The sequence below is a fragment of the Apteryx mantelli genome, chromosome 27 (assembly GCF_036417845.1).
Source record: "Apteryx mantelli isolate bAptMan1 chromosome 27, bAptMan1.hap1, whole genome shotgun sequence".
NCBI classification, from domain to species: Eukaryota; Metazoa; Chordata; class Aves; order Apterygiformes; family Apterygidae; genus Apteryx; species Apteryx mantelli.
In genome coordinates, this window is record NC_090004.1 from 6,153,365 (window position 1) to 6,180,610 (window position 27,246).

Consider the following 27,246-nt stretch of genomic DNA (forward strand, 5'->3'; position numbering starts at 1 on the left):
TTTTTCTTTAGTCAAATTAACCGTTTGGTTGTCTGTGCAATATTCTCTGTTCTGAACTATTCCGCATCTCCCTGAGCCTTTTCTAGCTGGGGTGAAAACCAGAAACAATTCTAACAGCTGGTAGTTTTGTAATGACTTTCTCCAAACCTTTTACAGACTTGCAGTTAACAGCAATTAAAGGAATTCTACAGAGTCGCTGCCTGCGTTGGGTGTCCTCGTTTTGTCCGCCGGTGGGGCGGGGGACTGTACCCAGACGGTCTGGTCTGCGTCTCTTTGGCTGCTTTTAATTCCTTTTCCCTTCCCTCCCACCTTGCCCTGAGGGATGTGTGCCTGGTTGGGAGGATCCTGGGAGAGAGGGATGGGACATGCTGGACTGTCCTTTGGCTTAGTGCCTTGGCTGCACCTTCCCTGCAGCAGCTAACCAGGCAGAAGAAGGGCGGGTGTGAAGCTTCCCTGCTGTGCTCATGGCCAGGGATGCGTTGCTGTGGATCCACCGGCCCTGGGGGACATGCAAGTGCTTGAGATGGCTTTGGGAAGGTGGGCAAACTGCTCAAGGCTCCTTGGAGCTCATATAAAGCGTGCCTTGTTCTCCTCAACCCCTGAAAACCAAGGGCTTTGAGTGAACAGAGCATGGCCTAGACCCATCATCGCCTTGACTCTGTCAGCCAAGGCCTGGCCCACCCCCCGCAGGGGTGGATGGATGGATGGGAAACACTGACATCAAAATGCATCAGCGTTTTAGAAGCAATCTGTCCCCTTTATTTGGGGACAGCGTGACAAGCCCTTCTCAGGGGCTAGTCAGCCACGGGTGCCAGCTGACTTCCTCAATGGAAGGCCTCAGGATCATGTCTGGCTCCAGGAGGCTTTTCAGGAGGTCCTGGCACTCTTCAGAGACCCCCAGGTGCCTCGGCAGGGAGATGCCTTTCTGCTGCTGGCACAGCATCTTGGGGATGTCCGTGTCGTCGAAGGGCAGGCTGGCGCACAGCATCACGTAGAGGATGACGCCGGTGCTCCAGACGTCGCCCTTGCGGCTGTCGTGGGGGACGCCCTGCAGCACCTCGGGCGCCGCGTAGGCCGCGCTGCCGCAGAAGGTCTGGCTCAGCTCCTTGCGGCTCCTGGGCAGCAGCTTGGCGAAGCCGAAGTCCGTCAGCTTCAGGGTGAAGCCCTGCAGCAAGGCGTTCTCGCACTTGAGGTCGCGGTGCGCCACGCCGCAGCCGTGGCAGTACCGGATGGCCTCGACCAGCTGGTGGAAGAGGGCCCTGGCGCGGCGCTCAGGCAGGGGCCCCTCGTGCAGCACGCAGTCGAAGATGTCCCCGTCCTCCGCCAGCTCCATCACCAGGTAGATCTTCCCCTCGGCGGACTCCAGCATCTCGTACACGCGGATGATGTTCTTGTGGTCCAAGCGCTTGACGATCTGGAGCTCCCGGGGCAGGAATCTCTGAATAAATTCTGCGGCCAGAGAAGGGCGGTTTGCTCACGCTGTGGACCCTTCGCCCCCGAGCTGCTGGCTCCTGCTGGACTTGGCCGAGGAGCGAGGGAAGGTCCTGTCGCGGGTCCCTCATGGCCTTGCACCGAGCATCCCGGCAGGGCTGCTCCCAGGGCACCGCAGGGATGCGGAGGAAGCACGGCCTGATGCTCCGGGCTGTGGCTTCCGCCCGCAGTGGGGAAACGCGGGAGCTCTCCCACCCCCCTGGAGCTCGGAGGCAGCTGGTGCCCCCCAAGCCCCTGCCTCCCCGTCCGCTCCGAGGAGGAAAGTTTGGGAAACTAGTTTTCTGCCAAGAACGAGAAGCCTCCAAGGAGGGACCGAGCCTCAGCCCGGAGTCCTCTCCGGGGTCGCCTCTTACCGTCCGGACCTTCCCTCTTATCAATAATTTTAACGGCCACTTTCTTCTGGTGCTTTTTGGAGAAAGCCTCCTTCACTTTGGAGTAGGTTCCCTCCCCAATGGTCCTGCCCAGCTGGTAGCCATTGGCGAGCAAAATCTCCTCCATGTCCTCTGGCAAGCCGGGCCCGTCCGCTCGCTCAGGTCATCCTGCAGCGACTCCGCGAGAGCCCCCGGCGCCCACCTGCACCCCCGGCCGGCAGCCACCGCGCCGCCACCCTCCGGCCCGGACAAAGGCCCCGAGCAAGGGGACATTTTGAGACGCGGGCGCCCTATTGTGATGCAGGTGACGCTGCGCGAAGCGGGGGTGGCGGAGGGGCGCCGAAACGGGCGGTCGCGGCGGCGATGGGCTGTGCTGAAACGACCTCTTGGCGGGTGCCGTGAGCAGGTGGCGGCCGGGGCGCGGGGCTGGGGGGTCCCTCCCGAGCGCTTCCCCTCCTTTTGCCGCATCTCATCTCCCTGCATCCCGTCCCCTGCTGCTGTTTCCCCCCCGCCCCAGGGCAGGATTTGGGGAGGTGGCGGGGGGGGTTCGGAGCAGGCGGCGACGCAGCCGGAGCGGGAAAATGCTCCGCTCCTTGACGGCGTCCTCCACCTCCAGCAGCGGCCCCCCACTCCCGCCTCGCCGAATCTGGCTCTGCTCCGAGTTTTCCCAGCCGGGGAAGCGGGGAGCAGGGGGTTCCCGGCTGCATGTCCCTGCGGTTCCAGTGCCGGTGCCGGTGCCGGTGGCATTGTGATGCGGGGGCGCGCGGCGGGTCACAGAGCGCCCGGCCCCGCTGCCACCTGCCCTCGCTCGCGGCCCTGCCGCCACCGCGCTCAGCCGGGGACGCCGCCGAGCCGCCGCGCGTGCCACGGGGCCCGGCCAGCGCCTGGCAGCGTAGCGGCCGGGGTCGGCTGCCGCCCCGTGCGCCTGCCCTCACGCCCCCGCTCTGCTCTCCGCTCACGCAGGTCTGGGGCTTGGACATGAGCTCCCAGGAGACCCCGCAAGCTCGGAGGTTTCCCATAGAGGCGGGCGACTCTCCCGGCCTGGCCGTGGCTCCCGAAACGCAGGAGCCGGTAGCCGCTCAGCAGACCGTGGGAAGGTAAGGGCCCAGCACGCAGCCCCTGCCCCCTCCTTGGCGAACGCGGCTGTTCTGCTCCCCGAAACATCGCCCCGACGGCCCGAGCCCCTCAGTCCTGCGGGGTGGGCCAGGTCGGCTCTCTGCTTTCCCCCATGCCTGCTGCCCCAGGGCTTTCTCGGGGCAGGCAGCGTGCCGTCCCGCACCACGCCATGGCGTGCTGTGCCATGCTGCGCCGTGCCATGCGATGCTGCGCCATGCTGTGCCATGCAGCCCAAGCAGTGCTGCGCTGTGCCATGCAGTGCAGCCCAAGCAACGGCACGCAATGCTGTGCTGTGTCGTGCCGTGCCATGCTGTGCCGTGTTGTGCCATGCCAGGCTGTGCCGTGCCATTTTCCGCCATGCTGTGCCATGCTGCGCCATGCTGCCAAGCTAACCCTGCTCTCTCCCTGTGCAGGCAGCTGCGACGATGCCCCGGGAGCCACTGCCTGACCCTGCCCAACATCCCCATTGACATTTTCATTGCCATGGGTGGGAACCGCCGGCCCCGCACCACCTAACGGCCCCCACGCCAGGGTGGCACGAAGAGCCGCAGAGCAGGGGAGCAGCGAAGGACATGTGGGATCGGCGATGAACTTTATAATAAAAGGACTTCTTAGAGCGTTTCGGCGCCTCTTGTCCTGGCCTGTTGTCCGCCACCGCGCTGCCGGCGGGATTCGGGGGGCCGGTGCCAGGCTGGACCGGGCCCCACGCGCGGCGCCCCGGTGCCGCCGCGGTGCCGACCCCGGCCGCTGGGGGCGCCCTGTCGGCGCGGGTCGCCCCGCCCCCTCCCCGCCCTGCCCCTTTAAGGGGCGGGGCGCCCGCGGCGCCGGAGGAGGTTTGTCCCTTCGCGGCTGCCGTTCGTCGCCTTCTCCCTTCGCCCTCCCTCTCCCGCTGCCCGCCATATTGTGGCCGCCGCAGCTCGGGAGCCGCAGCCGGAGCAGCCGCGATGGGTGAGGGCGGCCGCGGGGGTCCGGGCAGGGCGGCGGCGGCAGCAGCAGCCCGTCCGTGCCCCTCGCCGCGGCGCTGCCCTGAGGGGCGCCGGGCCAGGCCGGGCCGGGGGAGCCGCGGCCGCGTTGGGGCGCGGGCGGCCCCGCTCCGGCGGTTCCCGGCCGCGCTGGGGCTGCGCGCGGGGCCGGGCGGGAGGGTCGCAGCTCCCCGGGGCGCCCCCCTGCGGGCGGGGCCGGGGGTTTTGGGGGTGTTTTAGGGGTTTTAGGGGCTATTGCCGGCTCCCTCCGCGGCGCTCGGAGCGGCTTGGTGATGCCCGGCCCGGTTCCGGCCCCGCCGCGGCGGGGGCTGCCGGGGGGTAGCGGGGTTGTTCGGTACCGGGGGGGCCTGGGGGCGGGGAGCTCCCTCCGGCCCGGGCACGGAGCCGGAGCCTTCAGAGACGGTGGTGTTTGAAGGGAGCTGCCGCTACTGAAGCTTCCTCGGAGTGCCCGTGGCCTGCTGTCACATCTCTGATGTCTGGTTAATTTAAACTCGGAAGTCTGCAAGAGTCTAGGACGAAATGAGCCCCGACTATACTGTTCGGTGTTCTAATAACCTAGCAGGGCCCTGCTTATTCTACCTTGCATGTTATTCTGTGTGTTATACTGATACAGTAGGATACAATTTTTACCACACCATGTTGTATAAATCTCAATTACGAGTTATAATTCCAAACTAAGCTAGATGGAAACCCTCCTTGCACATGATTATGTTTTTTCTCTTGCCATGGTAGAAAATCTGGAGTGAACTCTTTACGCTGCTGCTGATGTTGTTTGAAATGTGAGCATAAATGCACAGAGGCTGTCAGGTAGCGTTGATTCTCTACAGCATGTCACTGTAGACCAAACAAACAAATACGTCTCCTGACACTGTACAGGAAACAAATACAGTGGGTGACTTTGTATATTCATAAGCGTATAACTAAATATACTTAAGCAAGGGCTCAGAGAGATAGCAGATAGCTATCTTGCTAGCTACAAATAAATCATAACTGAGCATTGCCCTTCAAAAGGCATTTCAATAACAGAAGACTGCTTTTGTTGTCTTCGACATAGCTCCAAATCAAGGCTCCCTACTCAAGGAAGCAAGAATGTCACTTTTTTGAGGCTTAAAGTAGCAAGGCAGGGTTTGAATGGATGAGGTAAATGTGAAAAGCAAGCTTATAGCAGGCTTATCCCTTACAAAATAGAATAAGGTTCCTCTGTGAAGTAAGGACTAGTTTCTTATCCATTTTAAGCAGCAGTATTATCTTTTAACCAGACCTGCCTTCAGAAGTCTTAAAAATGCCCTTCATAGTGGGATGCAGCTTGATCAAAATGACCTTGTCAGAAGCTCTTGTTCCATCTTCAAACGCCTCTTGTGATGTTCCAGAAGAAGTTAGTGGCTGCAAGTCTGCATATGCAATGGCTACAGAACTACCCAGTCTAGAGTAGCTTTTAAAACTTAAATTATAGCTTGAGATTTAGAATCTTGACTGGCAACTTTGAGTAGAAAAATGCCCTCAGGCCTGTTGGTGAATGTCTGAAAACTGTGTGTTATCCACAGCTGAGGACACTTATGCAAAGGAGCTTTCTTGTCCTTTTCCCTCCTGCTCCTCAGTTTCTTGTTGGAGCTTCAAGCAGACTTTTTTTCTTGACAGCAACAACTTAATACTATTCATCCTTTGAGTTGTTCTAGTGTTACTGTTTTTTATTTATTTTTTTAATAAACCAGGACTGCTTTGTCAGCATTTTGGGGTAATGCGGCTATGTTTTGGAAGGACAACATTGCTACCCCTTTTTCTTTTGTATGTTGCAGGTTGAATACAGTTGTGCTTTGTAAGCAGTCATAGAATATTGGACTTGCCAGTGTTACTGGAAATGGTCATCAGGTCTTCCTTCGGTCACTGTGCAAATTACATGTCTAATATCTTTATTGTGGCGCTTAGCGTATGGAGCAATATGTAATCTCAGTTCTTAAACCAAAACTTCTGTGGCTGATGGATGATGAGTTTAACTAGTTATTTGGCTAGTTTGCTTTGTTTGCTTGTGTTTAGCAGAGAGCAAACATGAACTTTGTAAAGGGGAGCTCAATCATTAAAATGGCTAGTGTAATAGTGAAAGTACTAATTCTTTCATCCTTTCAGTTTTCAACTAGTGAGACTCAACCTCAAATTTGCTCATCAAAAATCAGCCAGTATTGTTTGTTTTGTTTCTGTAGCAAAGCACATGTGGGGAATGATGAGCTTGTCAGGATCTTACAGCTCTCTCACTGCTGTCCACTGTTTCTGGTTGCTTTAACTCCTATAACTCATGCGTGTCTTGAGTTTGAGTTGGCTTAGTCAAAGACTTACTGTTTGTTTTTTTTCAGAACTGTTACAAAGGACTGTCTGGCCTCAGGTGAAAGATTGTTATATCTGGTAGATCATCAGTACACTCTTAAGGAAATCTGAATGTCTCGGAACATGGGAATCGGGTTGCAAAGAACTTAAAGCTCCCGAACTTTAGATTTGGGGTGAAAAGGTTAGGAGGTGGTAGAGTTGAAATTAGTGTTTGAGAGCTGGACTGAGGATTAGGTGGGTCCTTACATTGGAGCACAGGTAGGGTAAAAGGAGTCTTAATGTTAGACTGATCCTAATGAAAGACAAGTACACTGTATGGTTGTTAATTCTCTCAAAGAAAACGTTTTTTGCTTTTTTCCCTTCCCCCTCTGCAGCCAGCACCATCAGCAAAGCGGTTGCGCATTCCAGTAATGATATCACATCACTGGCTCTTGGTAGCTAAAACAGAAGGGAATGAGCCAATGGTGACTGCTGCACCAGAGAGCCAAATAACTGCATGGATAAGCGTTTTACTAGCACAGAATGTACTGTGTGCAAAGCACCCAGCTCGGGGATAGCGGCAGGCTGTGTTCAAGACAGCTCTTGGAGATTACTGAATCTGTGCGGTGCTCATTCGTAGTAAACACTCGAAGAACCTGCATGAGAGCGTAAAAGCAACAGAGTTAAAACATTCGAAACAGAAGTGCGCAAGTGACAAGACCACAAACCCTTGATACTTTTCCAGGGTTTAACACCAGCTGGGATAATTTCAAAACCATGAAGGAAAGGTCTTCAGTTGCTGTGTCTTTGACAGGACTTATGTAGTTGTCTTTTCCCGTGTGCATAGCTGTTTGGTTTTCTTGTCCCTCTGTATCTTCTGAGCAATGAAGTGATTTTTTTTTTTTTGCAATTTGTTCTTCATTGTAAAATTATCAAAAATCACAGGTAGATAAAATAACAGATTTAATATAAGAACCTATTCTTAGCTAATTTTCTATAGAAATTTAGAGCTGTCTTTTTATATGGGTGTATACAGGTAATTCTACAGAATACATTTGACTTGTATTTAAGAAGCATGGATTGTTTACCCTTTTCTTTCTACAGTCTCAACTGAAATAGTTAAGTTGTATGAGATGCACTTTTTTAGAAGAGAACTCTCTGCAGAGAAGTTGATATGTCCCTATCTGTAGCTGCTGTTACAAAGAATTTTTCTGTTACCTTGTAAAGCAGGTGTTTCAGTTCAGTGTGCTCAACTAAGGACATCTCAGTGGTCAGAAAGGTGTAAAATACTTTACATGATCTGAGTTGCAGATGAATCTTTTTCTGTTGCTTCTCAAAGTTAAGGAACTTTTTCACAAATGAGAAAATGACATACAGAAGAAACACAGAAAATTCACTTAAGCACTGCTAATTGTAAACTTAGAAGTAATTTTAATAATTTATTTTAAGCTAACCTCAGATGTTACTACTACTACAGCTGCAAGACTTCAGCTATGGCTTTCAAAGTGACGCTCTTTAAATTTACAAAGAAATTGTTGATTAATGTTAATATGCCAGAGAGGGGTTAGGTTTTGAAACACTTCAGAAATACCTAATACTGTTCCATTGTCCCTGTTACACTGAATGGTTTTGTTTGTTCACTTAAAACAGCAGCTTTGCCGACAGTTTGAGGAAAGAAGTGTCAATTAGAGAAAGAATGTAGAAGTGGCCAGCGGCTTTCTTTCCAGCTGTAAATAGATGATAGCAATAAGAAATTCATGTCCAAAACTAGCATGACAGACCTATAATGCCATCTGATCAGTGATCTCCAAGTACTTTGGATTCATACCACAGCTACCAATTGGCTTGGTTGACTCAAAAAAGCAAAATACTTGATATAGCTGGGCATTCAGCTCATACTGAATCAAGTTTCCAAGGCTTAACTGTCAATGTGTTCTTGTGAGCTGTATTTGACTAGCTGACTGCAGAAATAATGAGAATTTGAGGAACAAATGTTAGCCATTAAGCCTTCTGGAGAAAAGAGAGATCATGAAGCAATAATGTGTAGTCAGCCTAATACCCATTGCCTGCTATTGACTCTTTGTAGCTTCAGATAATGATTGGCATATCCTTCCAGTCCTCTCCTTCCCCAGCTCTAAGAATATCACAAAAGCTTTCTTTTTTCTTAAAGAAATGCCCCATTAACTGTAATATACGCAAGAGGTTGTCAACATTTTCAGGTAATATGAGAGTCTTCAATCTCTGTTTTAGTACTGCTCTCTTGTTCTTCTAATTGTAAAATGTTCACTCTGTATGATCTGAACTGCTCTGATGTCTACTACTAAATCAGCTTAATAATTTAAACTTTGTGCTATTCCTGAAGGGCACAGTGTTGAAAGCACAGGCATTTTGTTGAAAACAAACTCTACAGAGAAAAATCTACCAAGCTGCTTCTCCTGATAATTGTTCCAATGGAGAGTCCTGTGTTTCCCGTTCAGTTTGTGAATCTCCTTGGTACCCTGAAGGTGTATGAATTTGTGAAGTGGCTTTCTGAATCCCCCTGCGACTCGGAGCAGATTTTGTTGCGCTGACTGATGTGTTGGACCATGAATACGAGGAGTGTGAGGACAGCAAAGAGTGGTAACCCCTGCTGTACTTGTGGCAGTTTGCCTTGCAGCAGCAGGGCAGGGGTGTGATGCCGCAGGGGCAGGTACTTAGCTCGGAGCCTGTGCAAACAGGGAGGCAGGCCAGGAGGAGCCTGGAAATCCTCTGGATTTTCAGGCCAGTATATGAAATGGACGAACTTGCTGCCAGGTGGAAAAAAATCCAAGGAATGTAGCAAGTGAGGCTGGTCAAATGAAACTTTGTAGTTCACTTGCTGTGTTTTGCTAGTCAAGTTAGGTTTGTTTTTGTTTTTAATTGTAACTGACCAAGTTTATAGTATCACAAGAAAACATAGATTGGAAGGGACCTTCAGAGGCCACCTGGTCCAGCCCTCGCTCTCAGCTGGGCTGGCTTTGAAATGTACCATGTAGGCACTAATTGATCAAAGCTAATGGAATTCATCAAATACATTTGGTTACACTTGTATAATCTTGCTACCATATCCCACCCTGAACACGTGGCTGTCAGCCTTCCTTGCTGGCAGGCTTTGTCTTAGGGGTATGTGTCTTATACCCATTACAGCTCTATTACTGGGCATCTTATAAAGATTACCTTTGTGAAAGGGTGTTTAGGCTTAAAAGTGTTGCCAGATTTGTCAGTGTAACTGTTTCTCTGTTCTATCGCTTCAGTCTGACTCAGCAGCACAAGTCCTGATTTAGACATATGAGTCCCTGCAGTGACTCAGCTGGGAGGCTTTAATCAGCAGCTGAAAAATGCTTGAAGCAAATGCTTTCTGTAACGCAGAGAAATGGGAGGAACAACATCTGGAGAAAAGTGAGATTGGGTTTCTGATCCAGTAACATTAAGAAGCTGCGATAATCTTGGTGTGGCGGTAATGGCCCTGGAATTAAAGTTTTCTAGCTGAAAACTGTAGCTTATGTTGGCCTTTACATAGATGCTTACAGGATTTGAGTGCTCTGCTGAGCCTTCAAAGTCAAATTTTTATCACTGCTTTTCCTTGTTCTTTTATTTAAACTGTAAATACTCTTCATCATTCAATATATGGTAGGGACTGAAGAATGATTAGAACAAAAAAGGTTTTTTTTCCTCAGTGAAGCAAACTTACCAACAAGACCTACAGCAGGAGCCAAGATTCTTCCATCTCCTGAGGGTTTCTTTAATACAAAGAATTGAAAGGAAAAGGTATTGCTCAGTTAAACTTTGTCCCTAAGTTTGACTGCTTCTGTAACTCTTATAAGAGGATTCTCAGCTCACAGAATACCTAAAGTCCTTCCCAGTATGAATTATGATTAGCTTGATAAAGCCTTGCTTTGACTTAAATTGCATAGTTCTTGTCAATAACTTTGTTCCAAAGGTGTTGGCATCCACAGCTCGTTGGCATGAAGACTTTAACTGTGTGTGCTGAAGATGTGCTGTGTACCAGGAGGCAAGATCTTACAGGGCTTTAGAAATCCCATGTGGGTTTTCTTTTTTTCTCCCCCCTCTGGAGAAAATAATGAAGAATAATAGAGAAGTTGATTGTTTTGTATGGACTTTTAATAATGTGAGTCTTGACGATGTAGGCCAGTCTTCTAAAAAGTTATTAAAAAGCTGATTTTGTGCAGTGGTCATCCCTGGTATTTTCAGTTTAGCCTGGGGGGGGTAATAGGGTATATTTGAGTTTATATGACACTTAGTACATGTTCTCTTCTGGTCTTTCTGCAAAACTCACCAATTATTGCTCTTCATCAGCACAAAGGAGTCCTTCTGAGCCAGGGCTAGGAAGCATTTTGCTCTTCAGTGAGCCTTACAGCTGCGTGGTCTCTGAGGTGTCTAAGCAAAGCTTTGTGGCTGAGCTCTATTAAAGCAAATTGTCAAACATGTACAAACGGATTTCAGAATTTGTCCTGCAGAGCCAGGGTTACCTGCTGCTGTATGTTCAGGATATAGAAATAAATCTTTATATATGCAGCCTGATAATCCTTAAATCTATTTAATGTGTCATGTTAGCACTGAATTTAATATCTGGTTTGGCATCTTGGGGCTAATAGTTGGCAGATCTGATTGGAGGTGCAGAGCTCAGATGCTCAATAGGAGAGCTCTATTTAAATGCAAATACCATCACTTTTCTTCAGTGGAGCTGCTGTGAATAAGCCTCACTACTGCAAGGAGATAGTTGGCTATAAAAGGCCCCAATTTAGGGGACTATGTGAGGTCAGGGGATTCCTAGAGCAGAAGTGGTATCTGGTCCAGGCTTGGTCAGAACACTATTTTAAGTGGGGTTAACTATGTAAGTCTCCTTGTGCTTTTCTTGAGTGAACAGCATGAGTTTTTTCATTGTGAAATAGCAGATCCTCAAGTGATCTTCATATTTGGAAAGTGAGTTAATGCTCTTGCAGATTAGTAGAACTGTTTGTGGAGGTATTAAGAAGAGATGGGTTGAAGGCTCTGCAGGCTGTATTTTTAACAGGCAGTACAAGCTTTATCTCTGCTGTTTTTTACCTCTGCACTGGGGAAGACGAACGTGGCTAGAAGAGTTTAACCTAAGGGTAATGCAGTTTGAGCAATTTTGTAACCAGTGGTAGGTGAATGGCCATATACTGTTAAGGAAACTTGGATATTTCAAAGGAACTTCCAGTAATCAGGTTTAATTGACCAGTGAAAAAGGAAAAGACAGAGGTTTTAATGTTTTAGGTTAATCCAAGGGATGCTAAATTTAGAGGAAACTAGGTTCCTAGAAAGCTAGGCTGTTTTTTGCAGCAGGGGATTAGGATGGTAGGAACAAAGTATGAGCAAGGGCCTGAAATATAAGTAGCTGGACTGGCTTTTGCTGTTACTTGGAAAGACTATTTGTTGTTCTTCCTCTTGGTGGAGGAGGTGCCTTTACTAAGGCTCTTGTCTCCTAATTCTTACTGTTTTCCTTTCTCTGCCAATGTGTTCATGCTGTGCTGATCTTTCAGTAGAACAGGGCAAGCTCTGGCCCTTGTCTAACAGTATTGCTCTGAAAAAGACATGCGTGTGGCTTTGTTTTTTGGGATTTGTTTCGTGTGGGTGGCTTCCTCCCCCGCTTCACTTTACTCTGGGCAAACTCAGTTGAGCTTACCTTGTTGCATGAGCAGCTCGGAGTGAAAAATATGGTCTTGTGCCTGTTGTGAAGGGATTGTGGTGTCCGGCCATTCTAGCTAGGTGGCTGCATAGCCTTCTCCTTGTTCTGTCTTGCACTGAGATATATATATAATACGTGCAATAGGTCTGCCCTTCTTGTGCAGTGAGCTGTTGGATTGGCTCTGCTGGCTCAGAGCTGTGCCCCAAGGCACCTGTGCTTGGGTGCCTGCAGTTTTCTTCCTCCGTGCCGGCAATGGGTGCGTGTACCTGTCCCAACAGGAGGCTGGTCAGGGCTTGAGGGCAGAGGCTAGTGGTGATGAGCAGGCTGCAGGCACTGCCAGAGCGGCTCATCTGGTCGGCAGGCTGCTTGTGGCCTCAGAAAAGGGGTACCGGGAGCAGCTGCAGGCTGTGTGATTTGCTCTGGGCGCGCTGCAGACGGCTGACAGGCTGTGGCTCAACCACTGCGGTGCAGAAGGAAACGGTCTTCTCGCGTAGTTTTTCGAGCACTGTAGTTAAGCTCGGAGTCCAGAAGTCCTGATTGGAATAACATCAGAACAACTTTGTAATTCAAGGTGTGAGCTGATGCTATCTTGATTTAAGGTAGGGCTTAGTAGGTTTTTAGAAAAGAAAAACCTTTCCTAGGAGAGATACAGGACACTACTGTAGGACAGCACTTCTAAGAGGTTAGGGCAGCTGCCTAAATGCAGCAACTAAAGCTTTAGAGCTTTTATTTAAAAGAAATTTGGTCTGGTTAGGTTTTCATGGCTGTCTTGCAATCAAGAATGCCTCTTTAAAAGCAGAAACTTCTCAGAGCAACAGTTAAAATGCAAAGTGAAAATCTGGCCTGAGCATTGTCTGAGCATCACTCCTCTGAGTAGATGATGCTTTTCCTAACAATAAAATCCAAATTACTCCAGTAGTCTGACTTAGTGAGATAGTTTTGTGGGTGTTTACACTGATAGAATTGGAGTTAACAGTTAACGCTGAAGCCTGACTTGCAGGTATGCTGGATTAGCTAGATGTTTTGTACTGAAACACTACAAGTAAAGAATTTGTATGTGCTTGGCCTCTTACTGGCTGTTCTGTTTTTCGTAGGTTTGTGCTTGCTGCAGTCTGTGCTGCCTACAGCATCTGCTGAGCTCACAGTGAAGTCATAATCCTGCATTTGTGACATTCATCTGTTTCCATAGAAATTAGATGTAATATAACAAATTAGCATTACAATCTCATTAAAGTAATGAGACAGATGACAGACTGGAAAAAGTCAGCAGCATCTGTAGTGGTAAATGTGTGCCAGATATAGTAGAAAAACAAGTGCAAGGTACACCACTGGACAGTGGTGTATAGTTATACAGCTGTCACGAAGCTCCCTCTTCAGTGGCTAGCTGTATTTTTGGGGGATTCCCTGGCAGCACAACAGTGTTTTTAGCTCTGTCATACGAGGTACAGGGCATGCTTAGTGTGCTCTGAGAGCTCGTAGCGTGGCCTAACTTCCGTAGCTGTTTTCCTGACACCCAGAAGCCAGGTTGTGCAGAGCGGTGCGCAGGGTGTGCCTAGCTGAGTGGGATTGTGCAAGCTTCCAGGCAGCTGAACTGTCATGTGTCCCTTAGCTATTTATATGACTAACTGGCTGGTAATCCTGTATATAGTATTAACCCACTTAATCACTTTTCCCCTCCTCCCTTTCTTAAAACTACCTTTTAATTGGGGACCTCACCTTCCAAAGGGAGGTAACAAATTTGACTTCGTTAGGGGTTCTGTTGTCATCTTTCTGAATTAAACTAGCAACTGTTGCTCTTTTGTGTAGATGCAACAGCCATTAGTGTTGGGATAGTAATAGGAACACTTACACCTACAGAACAAGCAGCAGTAGTTAATATTTCCTGAATTAAAATCTGTGTATAGATGGCATCTTGCTACTGTGAGAGCAGATATAAACCCCTAAAGCCTATGGATTTTGTTCCTAAATCTTCTCTACCTTCTGAATTAGTTGCTATTCAGTAAATAAGATGCCTTCCCTGCAATTTTGGCCTAAAGGGCTGCTGGGAAGAGGGATGGATGAGTGGGAGCAGTTGAATAGTTTCTCTGCGGTCTTCAGCCTCTGCTTGTCTTGCAATCTTTTTTTAAGGCTGTATACATCTTCCTTAGTGGTGCTTAGGATGATGTAGTCACTTTTTCTTACAAATTCTGACCACTTAAGCAGATGCTCAGATTGTTAGTGTCTCTTAAGCAGGTTACTGAAAAGGGCTTTCTAGTCTTGCACTGGAATACTGCTTTTGCTGATGAAGAGTTATGGTTGTTTTTTTCAGACTTCAGAGTTACCAGTAAACTTACAGCTCATCATGCTACATCATCTCTTCAAGCATGATGTTGTCTCTTGCTGCAGCTGTCAGTTGCCAAGCTTCAAAATGGTTTCGCAACTCTGGACAGCATGGGGTCAGGGCTGTCTGCCAAGGACATGCGTGTTTGTCACAGTGCAGATGACCAGAGGAACTTGGATCTTAGTGGGGTTTTTGCTTTTTCCATTGCTTTTCACAAGAACAGCCTCTTGATGTTTTGGCTAGGTAAGGGAATGTCCTCTTAGAAAGCAGATACTATGAAACGGAGTTTTTTTTCCTCAGAATACTTAGTGTTCTGTCTTTTTTAGCTATTTCTCTGAAATCATAGAACGAAAGTATTTTGTTGCCTCTCATGATAACACATGAATTCAAGTGGTTTTCTTTTTCCTTGACAATGAAATGTTGGATATTTATGCCTTGCTTGTGTGTCTTTCCCTGGCGTGGCTGTGGGCTTTCCCAGTAGTAGGGCAGTGAGCTCTGAAACTTCTACAGCTGACTTTGGAATGGTTCCAGAACGGCTGGAGGCAGTTGATAACAGTCAGAGTTAAATTTTCTGTAAGCAACGTGGCTGAGGAGCACTCAAAGTTTGAAAGAAAAAGTATAATGAGATAGCATTGCAGACTTTCACAGGACACTCCTTCCAAGTGCTAAAGGCAGGTGGAAGAAAACAAAGATACTGGTATCCAGCAGACTGACAGAGTAAAGTAAGTTGTTGGTCACAGGGTTAACTGGCACTTTGATACTGTATATCATAATTGTTTCCTTCCTGTCCTTTGAAGGTCACAGAAATGAAGCCAAACAACCTGTTTCATAAGTTGGAGAAAGGGAGCCTTTGGGAAGATGCAAGGAGTTGATCTGGTCACAGCAGTGGATTATAGTTGGATGCAGTTAAGGAGTTGATATCCTTTTGTGCTCAGGTTACTGCTTGGTCCTGGTTGCTCTCACTGTGCCAAGCAGCGGAGTGTCACTTCCCTGACCGGGAGGGAAATAAACAAGTAATCAAGTCTGAAGTACTGCAGTAGTCAGATAAATATGAAGCAGCAAAATAAGTAGGTCAAGAACTGAACACTTAGGCCATGTTTGTCCCACCAGGCTACTGTGTTACATACAGCTTTTTTTCTTTTTTCTTTTATGTTTGTTAGAAGCGTGAAATCAAGGCCTCAGTGTTTGCTGTGAATTATGTTGTATTTTTGTCATGCGTACAAATTTGGATGCTTTCACAGGCTGCTCTAAAATATTGAAGTTGATGTAGTCGTGTTGATTGACAATCCAGTTCTTGCCAGATGGTCTTCAATAGGCCTTTGAATCTGGGAAAGAAGCTTTAAGATGTGATTTATGCCATGATGATAGGGAAACAGTTTCTGCTGAAAACCCAAGTAGAAGTTAGATATACACCTCTCGAGGACAATGAAGCTGTTTAAGTAGAAGTCTTTCATATAGGTAGCGTGCTTGATATTGAAGTCAGGTCGAGGTTGCTTTCAGAGCAATAAATTATGCTTGTGCTTCCTAGAAACTTTATAATACTCTTGTCTTAACATATCATGTGAACTAAGGTCAGAATCACATTCTAACTTGAAACTTCTGCTTCAGCATTTAAGAAGACAACTCTTGCTTTTTAATCTTAAAGGCTGTTTGATCTGGCTATTCCATGCCTGTTCTCATGTGTGCTGACTTTGAGGAAGGCAGCTGGGTTATAGAATGGAGAATGAAAAGAAATCTGAAGCAGATATTTTTCTCTTTACAGAAACCATGGCGAGCCCTGCAAAGGATAACTATCGAATGAAGAGTTACAAGAATAAAGCCCTAAATCCTGAGGAAATGCGTCGGAGAAGAGAAGAGGAAGGGATCCAACTGCGCAAACAGAAACGAGAGCAACAGGTAACTCACCTTGACTAGCTTGTATACAGCCTTAACACAATCGGGAATGTGCTCCTGTTAGACTGGAACCTTCAAGGGTTGGTGTATTAAGTCTTGTTGGCAGTCCTATTTTCCTGTTCCAACTGAGATTTTACTGTTTGTTTTTTGCTGTGCATCTAGTACAGACTATAGCTCACATCAAGAGCTCTCCAAGCTCTTTGTCCTTGGGGTCTTGGAGGCTTTTGTTCATAGATCCTTGCTTTTAAGACTTTTGATCAATTAGTGAATGGGATTGTTTCCTCAAGAAGCAGGATAAATAAATGAAAGTATGGGCTGAAAGTATTTTTCAACTCTGAGCTGTTTTTTTAGCTTGGAGGTCTGTGAAAGTGAGAGTTCCCAGTGATGTGTGTGGCTCTGACTAAATATGTGCTGCTCTAGTGTGTCATCTACAAGCTGTCTTCTCCCTAGTTTCCTGAGCTTGTTAGGCTAAATTCTGCACTTGTCTATATCAGTATTTCAGTGATTTGGGTATTTGCATATCTGAGGGCAAGACTTGACTTGTTTTATTATCAAGGTTTGTATGTCAAACTAGTCTTCAGAGTGCAGAGCTGTTATTAATGACTGCTTTTCTATTCAGGTTGCGTTTAGTCTAGCTGACAGTATCTTGTTTGTGGAACAAGAATATCTAGTTGTGAAGACTGTTCATCATTGCTTTCTAATAAAGACTCTTTTTTTTTCCCCCTAGCTCTTTAAAAGAAGAAATGTGGAACTGATTAATGAAGATGCCTCCATGTTTGATAGCCTCCTTGTGGATTCCTATGTCAGTTCCACAACATGTGGGGTAAGGTGCCTTTTCCTTGTTGCAATCACACCTTCAGATAGACTTAATGCTGCAGAGTGCATAGAACTGACAAGCTTTGCCTTTGTTTTCCCCACTTCTGAGAATGCTGCAAGTGTTCCTATGATGAACTGGAAGTGTCTTCCAGGAATCAAAATAGTGTGCTGTAATTTTGAGTTGTGAATCTTTGGATTACTAGCTAAGCACAAAATCAATAGGTGGCCTTGACTGCAATACCTTTAGTAACCCCGGTGTGAAATGGAATGGTTCTGTCCCCTTTCCGCCCTTTCAGGAGGGAGTGATTACAAGAGAGATGGTAGAGATGCTTTTCTCAGATGACCCTGATCTTCAGCTAGCAACCACCCAGAAATTCAGGAAGCTACTGTCCAAAGGTAAATATAGCTGATTTTATCCATGGTACAAGATCCGACATAGCTTTTCTGTTGAGAACACTTGTGGACTTGTGCTATACAGAAGCTTAGCAACTTTGGGTTTGGGGAAAGTATTAATCTAGAAACTTGATCATCTAGTAAATTTGCTAATGGCTTATGATTGGATGAACTGTTCAGAAGGTGATTCTAAGGAGCTGACCTGTCCAGTTGAGCACAGCTTGGAAACCATTCAGTTCCATAATTGTCCATGCTTGTTTACTCCTCTGTACTAGGCCTATATACTGTTTTGACGCTGCCTTGCTATTTCAGAGCCAAATCCTCCAATAGATGAAGTGATAAACACTCAGGGAGTGGTGGACAGATTTGTTGAATTCCTGAAAAGAAGTGAAAACTGCACGCTACAGGTAAGGGAGAGTCTCTGTGGTATGAATTCCTCATGGCATGTAACCATTAACTTCACAGCTGAGCAACATGAACCCACAAGTGCCATTAGGGAAAAGTGATGTCTTGAACCCAAAAGATGCAGATCATATTGTGGATGTGAAAAGATAAAGATGGTGCATAAAGCTTGTAAAGAGGCAAAAGAAAGGGAATTATGAATTGCCCTAAATTCAATTCCTGGAAGAATACTAGCAAAAACGATAACTTACATATGCTGTCCATTGGGGTAGGACAAGAAATCATATCTAAGTTGCAGAAGAAAGTTTGTCTGACCTTTCTGCTAGTAGGTACTTAAGCCCTGGAATAAACTGTGTAAGGAAAAAACTGTGTAGGGAAAAATCTCCATTATTGGAAGGCTTTTAAGAACAGGCTAAGTATCTTGTTAGAAATGGCTTAGGTAGAGCTGATTCTGCTGTGGGGCAGAGGAATGGACTAGATGGCTTCTTGAGATTCCTTCCAGCTTGGTAATAACTATAGTTACTTTATGAGAGTTAAAAATACTTCCATACATGGGATTTGATGTCAGAGTTGATGACAATTTTCCTTCCTGCCCTCCAGCCCAAGACCTCATATCATAGGGGTTTACCTTCAAGGAGAACTGAATGGAAATCTATATTTAAATCAAGTAATGAATGAGCAACAAAAGTGGAGAACTTGTTGCTCAACTTCACTTGAACTTAAGGCATCTCTGTAGTATTAGACAAGGGGGTGGACTAGAACTGGCCGTCTGTGCTGGATAGATGAAACTTTCTACTTCATGTGTATTCTAGGCTACATGTTTTCACTTGTCGTACTGGAAAGTGGTCATACAAGTGGGATGATGTGGTGTGACTGACAGTGTTTTCACTTGTTAATCCTTTGAGAAGCTATAGCCTCTGAGAAAGCATTTAGCGGACATGTTTTTGCTGTTCGAGGCAGTAAAATCTGTTCTTCAGGTACTGAGGTGTTTCATGGAGTAATTTTTTTTCCCCCCTTCTCACAACCTTTAATAGAGGACAAAAGAATAACAACCAAAATTCAGCGGTGAATATCTTGCTGTATCAGAATTTTTATTCATGCCTGTGTCATTTATTTGCTTGTTTCAGTTTGAAGCAGCCTGGGCACTGACGAATATTGCATCAGGAACCTCCCAACAAACGAAAATAGTAATTGAGGCTGGGGCAGTTCCTATCTTTATAGAGCTGTTAAACTCTGACTTTGAGGATGTTCAAGAACAGGTAAGGCTCACTTCTTTCTTTAGCGGTAGGAGAGAACCACAGTGGGCCACAAATGATTAAAATGCAGTGTTCAAAATGAGTGGTATCTAACAACTGGCTTCAGACCAGGAATTGAAGTATCAGTTACCTGGAGTTATAGGCAAATGCCTTCCTAGCACACTGCCTTTTTCTTCTTCTGTTTAGAGACTTTGTGAATGCTAAAACTGTTGCTCTTTCCTTTCAGGCTGTCTGGGCATTGGGGAACATTGCTGGAGACAGCTCTGTGTGTAGAGATTATGTCCTTAACTGCGCTATTCTTCCTCCCTTGTTAATGTGAGTAGCCATGAATACTTGCCAATACAGTTCTTGAAGTCCCGTTGTACTACAGCAGAGCAACATGCATGCTAAGTCAATAGGTTCCCTAGCAATATGTGTCAATGTTTACTGGGAATCAAACCATTGGTAACAGATAAACTGGCAGTTGTTCAGACAATATCTGATAAAGTAGAGTGGGACTTGGTAGATAACATGCCTTCTCACAAGCCTTTATGCCGCTCTGAATCTGAAGTGAGTGCCCTCGCAGTGTGCTCGTCTTTGAGGTCACGGGGCTTGCTGTTTCAGTGTGTGTCCTTTTGGATGCCTGCTCCTCATGCTTGTGCTCCGAGTTTCAGAAGCTTGTCTGAATGGGCTCCTCTAGGACTGAGGAAGGGGAGCAGGTCTCTGCATACTGCCTTCTCTCTGCAGCTAGTGTGGTGTCTTTCTTGGGAGTGTGCTCTCAAGTACTACTTACTGCTCTTGGAAAAAATAACGTTTACTTTACCCTGTCCTTGGCATACTGATGCTTTGTCACAAATGACTTTTAAGTTGCTACACTTCTGTCAATTGCCTCTTTCAGCAGCAATTGCTGACTGAAGTCCTCAGCCAGCAGGGCTCATGGTAGTCATTACAGAGTTGAGACACAGAGCAGTTCCTGTCAGCTGGTCTCTAGTGAGAACCATCTGACTTCAGATAAATGTGTGTCTGCCTTGGCTGAATTCAAATTTGGAACTGCGTTCTACTAACATACACTTCCTTCTGCAACTTGCCTACCATGTTATTTGCCTTCCTGTTCAGTGTTTCTTTACATCGTTAGGAACAAGAGCTGTTCATCCTAGAAGTAGCTGCATTTCATTTTTCTTGCTTATTGAGAGGCTCAAGTGACAAACAGCATGGCTTGAGTCTCAGCAAGTATTGTAGTAGCTTGGCTTCCTTGAAGTTATAGTTTTCTCTCTTCAGTTTTGATTCCCTTGGTGATTTCCAGTAACTTTCTACGCTAAGGCTATAATTCATGGTAACTGTCTCTTTAGGCTCCTTACGAAGTCCACCAGGTTGACGATGACACGAAATGCTGTTTGGGCCTTGTCAAACTTGTGCAGAGGAAAGAACCCACCACCCGAATTTGATAAGGTGAGAATAAATATCTTATTGGCAGGCAGCTGGTGGGGAGACACCCAGTCAAGGTGTTAGTCCAAATTACTTCTGGCAATTGGACTTTCGTAAGCCATTCCAGGAAGGAATAAGGTGAGGTTCTTCCTGCTGAGATTGAGATCTTGTTGTTTAGCAGGTATTTGAGTGCCCACTTAGCTTTCTGCCAACCTCTTAACATCACTCAGTTGGCAGCCCATAGCTGGGCTGCTCAAGTGGGGCGTGAACCCTGACTTCTGTGCAAGGAGCACATGCTCTGGGCTTCTCTGGACCCTTTTGTTATGAACTCTGGAAGTCTGAGATTCGTTCCAAATCATGATTAAAACCTCATTCCAAGACATCTAAATCCTCCAAAACAGGACTCCCTCAAAACTGTTATAGCCACCTAAGAGCCGTGATAGTTTTCCCTTTCCTGCTATGCCACTGTCACTAAGGGGCTCTACTGGCCATTTGGATCTGTCCCATCCTTTTTTGTAGAACTAAAATGGTTTAAGATCTATTTCACTTGAAAGTTCACTTGTCAAAGCTGGGGAGTCTGCAGTGAGGGTTGAAATCTGAATTGAGTGTAAATAAAGACACTTAAAAATGAGCAGAGTAATCGGAGGTGCAACTACTGATGGTTGCAGCTCTGTGTACTGAGCTATTTAGGATTATTAAGAGCAAGAAATGGAGCGTGCTCTTATATAAGAAATGTAAGCAGTTTCCAAACTGTAGCATGCACAGTAGCACTTGTCTCGGAAGTCTAGACTTGGTCCAAGAGGAAGGGATATAATTTTTGTTTAGTAATAAAGCTGTTGAGGCAATCTTAGATTCTCTGAGCTGTGTAAACCAGCTAGGAAGCTGCTGACTTTGGGGAAGGAAACTGTGGACATTCAACACTTATCTTAGCAGTCAGCGTAGCCACATGATGTTTACATGCAAATGCAGTGGTCCTTGACAGAATGTGACTAACCTTCCCGGGTGGTTGCTGTTGTTGTAGGTATCTCCCTGCCTGCCAGTGTTGTCCCGATTATTATTCAACAGTGACTCTGACTTGCTGGCAGATGCATGCTGGGCTCTTTCCTATTTATCAGATGGCCCGAATGAGAAAATTCAAGCAGTTATTGACTCTGGTGTGTGCCGACGACTGGTGGAGCTGTTAATGTAAGTATCCTGTCTCTCACAGGGCTGAAGCAGTGAGAGGGGGCAGCACGTGGCTGAGCATGTGTTCATACCAAAATTTGCCACAGCGTACTTGCCACTTCTGGTGGGTGCAGAATCCAGGCACTATCTAGGATGGTTCGGATACCTTAGCTAAATCTGGAGCAGTTACGTTAAGGTCTGATGCAGGCTGAGGACTGTAGCTTATTGGCTTTTCTTCCTGAGAGAAACTGAGTATTCTAGTGCTGGAATACCAATTAATACTGTACACTGGGAAGAACTTATGAGCAGAAGTCCAGACTGACACTTAGGCCACTCTCTGAAAGGAGAGTATTGCGCTGATTAGCGTAGTTTGTCTCATGCTCTCAGACTTCTCAAGTGTGCTCATGGAAGCCTAGTCACTAGACAAATCAGACAATAAGAACAGCGTCTAGCAAAAGCAAGCTTAGCTTTGTCTTTTTGATATCTACATGGAAACTTGGACAAAAATGTTTTCTGTTTGCAGATTGAATGCATGGGCCTCTTCTCTTTACTTAAAATTTTGAGAATTGATAGAACAAATAGCTACTTGCTTCCAAAATTCTCCTGGAAAAATTCACTGTTTTCTCTCTGGGTTAACAACATCTGTGTTCAGGAAGGGGGTCAGATAGTTAGTTGAGATGAAGGTGATGCAGTTAGTTTGTAAAAGTTCAAAACTGTCTCTATCACAAGTTTATATTCAGTCTCTGCTAATCCTGTGGTAGTATGGAAAACTTCTGTCCATAGTGTCCCCTGTATGCTAGGGGATGGAATTCTAAATTGTGCAGGTGAGAAACTGGGGAGAGAATTTCTTAAAGATTCAGGTGCATGTGATCCGACAGACTTGTTTTATCCCTACATCTTTTCTGTAGGCACAATGACTACAAAGTGGCCTCCCCAGCTTTGCGAGCTGTTGGCAACATAGTGACAGGTGATGACATCCAGACCCAGGTGAGGGGATCTGACTGTCTTACAGATGCAACTAAAGAGGAGTACAGCTCTTGATACTAATGACACTTATGGTCGTCAGAAAGTATGTCTCTTACATATCAGTGCATGATCTCTTTCAATGCGAGTGCTTTAGTTGGTAGCAGTCTGTTTTCCATCAGCATGGTTTAGTCTGACTGCTGCAGCAAGCTTTTAGAAGCAAAGTGCATCAGAACAGCATCTGTTTTTCTCTTTCTGTTACTTTAGATGTGTGTGGTGTGTGTGTGTGTTTTTGTGTGTTTTTAAATGGAGCTTCAGAAAGGCTCATTTCAAGATATATGGGAGATGGGGCAAAGTACCTTTTTTGGTACCTTTTTTCACAGCTATATAATAGTAGAAGTACCTTTCCTCTCCTCTTTCTGAAAAGGTCAGGGAGGGAAATGCAGCACCCATATAAAATATCCACTGTGTAGAAATTGAAAGAAGGTGGAAAACTTAGCTCTGTACCTGATACTGGTGACCTCACTTCTGCTTTCCTTCTCATAAGGTGATCCTGAACTGTTCAGCACTGCCTTGTCTCCTTCACTTATTAAGCAGTCCCAAGGAGTCAATTAGGAAAGAAGCCTGCTGGACTATTTCTAACATCACAGCAGGAAACAGAGCACAAATACAGGTACAGCTTTGAGGCATTTCCATTTCATGTGTAGTGAGCTTGGATTCCAAGTTCAGTGTTGAGAGTTCGCAGATCTTCTTATCTGACATGTAGAGGCTTTTTTAGCTTCACTTCTGTTCTGCATGTTTTTTGCAGGCAGGCTGCTCTCAGCTGTCTGCCAAATAAAGTAGCTAAAATCTGCTAATCGTACCTACAAAGAGACTACTCTGAAATGAGTCCCCCCCCCCCGCTGGATCATTGGAATAAGAAAAGGACATAAAGCCCCCATTTGTCCATGCTCAGAGATACCCTGTTGAAAAGCTGTAGCTAGTTGAGGTTTAATTGGCCTTTTAATGGCCTACATATAAAGGCAGATAAAATGACGAAAGACTTTCTACAGTACTGATGTAATAAGGAGGGGTTGTCTACTGTGCTAGTTATGGAATTGAATATCCTACACTAATAGGATTTAGTAGAGGAATAAAATGGAGGAATCACTGAAAAAGGTTTAGGCTGGAAAGTTTATTGGAAAGTAGAGATAGAGGTTTCTTTCAGCTGCTTTTGGAAACCATGTTGCTAATTCAAACACTTCTTACTGTTCTCTCTCTCCAGGCAGTCATAGATGCAAACATTTTCCCGGTGCTGATAGAAATCTTGCAGAAAGCAGAATTCCGTACAAGGAAAGAGGCAGCATGGGCTATTACAAATGCAACATCAGGAGGAACTCCAGAGCAGATCAGGTACTCCCTATGGCTCCTCTTAGGGGAAATCATTCTGAATGTATGGCAGCTTTATGTCTTTGGGAACTGCAAGGCAAAGTAGTAAGGGAGTGGAGTAGGCTGGAGAACCTCTGGGAGAGTATCTGAGACACAGGCAAAGTTGTGGCTAGACAGTGTGCTCTGCTGTGCACTGCAGTTTCCTTCTGGAAAAGGATAAGCAAGTGTCAGACTAATCCAAACTGCTTTCCCCCCACATTTTTAAATAGCTTAAACTAGGCTAAATGTCCAAATCTCATTTACAAATTAAATTTCAGTGTGGACTTAATCTGAGTATCGCCTGGATTTCAAAGGGAGTGGGTAGGGTTTTTTTAGAGGAGGTTTGTTTATGAATAGAAATAAGTGGATAAAGGTTAAGCTTGCAAAACAGTAAAAATACTACTGTATTAGTAGGTAACATTATTTTAGTTTGACTCATTCTCATGAGCTTTTCTAAATGAAAGTGATGCTTGCTATCCTGAAAGCTGAGTGTATGTTCTTGGTGCTCTCTGTAGATACCTGGTAAACTTGGGTTGTATCAAGCCTCTTTGTGACCTGCTGACTGTCATGGACTCAAAGATTGTTCAGGTGGCATTGAATGGCCTGGAGAACATCCTGAGGCTTGGAGAGCAGGAGGCCAACCAGAGCGGGACAGGCATCAACCCTTACTGCAGCCTGATTGAGGAGGCCTATGGTAGGTTGTGCCTGGTGGTCTTGCTGCTATTGACTTTGAAAACTGTGGGATATGTTGACAGGTGCCTGACTTCATGGGTTTCACTTCTGCTCAGCATTTAAATGTGTATCTCACAAGGGATTATGTTCCAAATTAGCTTTGGCAATGTGTCCCAGTTCTCCCAGTAAGAGCAATTCTTGAAATTCCCAAGAGTGTATATTGCTTGGATGCTTCCTTTTCAGCAGTGGATTTAATTTGGAGAGCTAAAGCAGTCACTGCCCTCCTGCTGGAGGGAGGCTGGGCCTGCTTCTTTCCCCCTCCAACCCCAGGACTGTCAAGCCGTTCATGGCCAGTTGTATTAATTCCACTGATTTCAGTTTAGTCTTCAGCAGAGAACTGTGAGCAAATCTGCTTGAGCTGTATCAGCTAAACCTACTCTTGTAAAGATGTCAATGCTGTCTGATACAGATAAAATCCCCAAGCAACTCTAGAGTAACAGGAAAAGTTAGCTTTAGATGTCAGTGCTGCTGACAAAATGCAGATCTAACACGGGCAGGGGTTTTGTCCTGAATAGGAGCAAGGGTGGATGTGGGACAGTGTAAACATTAGGATCTCCTTGTTTCATCACATGCCACTTTTCTTTTCTCTAAGGCTTGGATAAGATAGAGTTCCTGCAGAGTCATGAGAACCAAGAGATCTACCAGAAGGCCTTTGACCTGATTGAGCACTACTTTGGAGTAGAGGATGACTCAGCTCTAGCTCCCCAAGTAGATGAGAACCAGCAGCAATTCATCTTCCAGCAATCTGAAGCCCCGATGGAAGGTTTCCAGCTATAATGTGCCCAGAGGGGAAAAAGAACACCACAAACTTGCCAGAAAGCAACTGGGAGCAGCTGATGGTCCTACCCCCCTCCTTGCAAATGGAAGGCTAAACACCCACTCCACCTGTTAGGAAACAATTCTTCCTTCAGAAACAACTAGAAGCAGTGCTTTGTCCTCATGGAGAGAAGGGGATGTTCTCACACTTTTTCTTTTTGCTGCTGCATATGTGTCTTTAAAGCAGGCATCTGGGTGGAGGAAGGACACTGAGGTAACAGATTGCACATCTTGGTTTTTTCTTTTTGGTGATCTCTCCCAAATGTCACTTTTTACCTCGGGTACTTAATTGAGATTTCAGCATTGGGTTGGGTAAGAACACAAATAGAAAGTAAGCATTCTGACAACAATAATTCTGGAAACCTGGGTTGATCTATTTAATTTTTTGCACATGTTACTCTTTATTAAAGACTCTAATTTGCCAAGAGCAAAGTTTAGCCCTGGCCTTTCTGCGACCCTCCTTCAGTGGACAGTCCTGTTGGACCTGGGCCAAGTTCCCCTGAAATATACTGCAAATGGACAAAGAAGGGGGAAAGTCTCCCACTCCTGGGAAGGCTTTCTGGGGGAAGGATTCTTCCCTTTGTCTAGATTTTTTTTCTTTTTTTGAAGAACTGCTAGTGGTATCTACAAGGAAAAAAGCAACAAAACCCCAAAGATGGTAACTATGAAGAGGGTGGGATGCTTGGGTGGCTTTTGAAAGAGGAAGCACAGCTGCCATTGCACAGGCTTTGTTTGCATTGCTACTGATTGAAGTCACAAACTGTTGAAATGGTGAAACCCATCTTCATCTTTACTTGAAAAAACTTTTTTTTTTTTCATGAAAAAAAACATGTTTTGAGTTTTGGGTTTTTCTGCCTGGGGTTGGGTGGATCATTATATGGGGAGGAAGAGGACATAGCTACACTTGACAGCAGTGTTGTGTGCGGTGTTAACTTCAGTAGCAACAGGCCTGAGTTTTCAGGTTTAACTCCTGCTCACAGTTGGATCATGTACATTTTACTTCAAAAGGAAGAGTCAAATTCCTGTATTTTTTATATTATATATAGGTAGATATTTGTCTAATTGGGCTTCAGAGAACAATATATATGAAATTTCTGTAATTTATGTAAATAGCATACTGTGAGGCAGGCACACCTGGAAATGACGGTCTGTGAACTCACTCACTGGTTGTCCTGCTTCTTTTCCTCTGTTTACTCACGTACTGTATAAGCAAACATAGATCTGTCTTAAACTCCTCTGCCAGACTTGAGTTTACTTAGCCAAGATCTCCTTTAAAAAACCACCCTTGACCACACTAGGCTGTGGAGAACAAAACCGCCGCTCGTGCGGGGAGGAGCGCGGCGGTCGGGGCCTGCAGCGGCTGCCGCTTTGGCGTTTGGTGAAGTAGCGAACCGCGCGTGGGGGAGAGGCGAGGCCCGGCGCTGGCCGCGAGCCCTTTGCTGTTAAACGAATAAACTACATCTGTGCATCGGACTGCGGTGTGGCTGTGGCGGTGCGCTCGCGGCGGGGAGCGGGGCAGGGCCGGGCCGGGCCGGGGCCGCCCGCTGCCCTCTTCTGGGCGGGTTCCCGAGGCACCACCGGGCACCCGGCGCCATTACGGGGGGGAGGGGGGGAAGCGGGCCCTCAGCGCCGTGAACGGCCGCCCCGCGCGGGGCACGCCGGGAGTTGTAGTTCTCTCGCGCGCGGTGCACGCCGGGAGCGGTAGTTCGCGCCCTTCGCCCCGCGCGGGGCG

General features: G+C 46.3%; 2 protein-coding genes across 5 annotated transcripts; one reads left to right on the forward strand and one right to left on the reverse strand.

Moving 5' to 3' along the window:
* Positions 1 to 787: 787 nt before the first annotated feature.
* Positions 788 to 1,989, reverse strand: TSSK3 (testis specific serine kinase 3). Its single transcript, XM_013953363.2, has 2 exons — positions 1,845 to 1,989; positions 788 to 1,449 (listed from the first exon to the last, which is right to left on the reverse strand). The coding sequence occupies exons 1-2, from the start codon at positions 1,987 to 1,989 to the stop codon at positions 788 to 790; spliced, it is 807 nt and encodes a 268-aa protein (XP_013808817.2).
* Positions 1,990 to 3,807: 1,818 nt separating this feature from the next.
* Positions 3,808 to 26,987, forward strand: KPNA6 (karyopherin subunit alpha 6). Of its 4 annotated transcripts, none has more exons than XM_067311617.1 (15): positions 3,808 to 3,926; positions 15,066 to 15,173; positions 16,031 to 16,164; positions 16,889 to 16,984; positions 17,274 to 17,373; positions 17,683 to 17,777; positions 18,900 to 19,031; positions 19,255 to 19,343; positions 20,357 to 20,456; positions 21,454 to 21,617; positions 22,505 to 22,583; positions 23,107 to 23,232; positions 23,824 to 23,951; positions 24,482 to 24,660; positions 25,291 to 26,987. In XM_067311617.1, the coding sequence occupies exons 3-15, from the start codon at positions 16,036 to 16,038 to the stop codon at positions 25,473 to 25,475; spliced, it is 1,602 nt and encodes a 533-aa protein (XP_067167718.1). In that variant the 5' UTR covers positions 3,808 to 3,926; positions 15,066 to 15,173; positions 16,031 to 16,035; the 3' UTR covers positions 25,476 to 26,987. The 4 variants fall into 4 exon arrangements, with proteins under 4 accessions (XP_067167718.1, XP_067167716.1, XP_067167717.1 ...); XM_067311616.1 differs by lacking the exon at positions 3,808 to 3,926 and adding an exon at positions 14,799 to 14,990; XM_067311615.1 differs by lacking the exon at positions 15,066 to 15,173.
* The last annotated feature ends 259 nt before the right edge of the window (positions 26,988 to 27,246 follow it).

Coding starts and splice junctions, on each gene's coding strand:
- TSSK3 (XM_013953363.2), bottom strand. CDS start 1,989: ATGGAGGAGATTTTGCTCGCCAATGGCTACCAGCTGGGCAGGACCATT. Junction 1,450..1,844: donor TAAGAGGGAAGGTCCGGACG/GTAAGAGGCGAC, acceptor CTCTGGCCGCAG/AATTTATTCAGAGATTCCTG.
- KPNA6 (XM_067311615.1), top strand. Junction 17,778..18,899: donor GTGAAAACTGCACGCTACAG/GTAAGGGAGAGT, acceptor TGCTTGTTTCAG/TTTGAAGCAGCCTGGGCACT. Junction 24,661..25,290: donor CCTGATTGAGGAGGCCTATG/GTAGGTTGTGCC, acceptor CTTTTCTCTAAG/GCTTGGATAAGATAGAGTTC.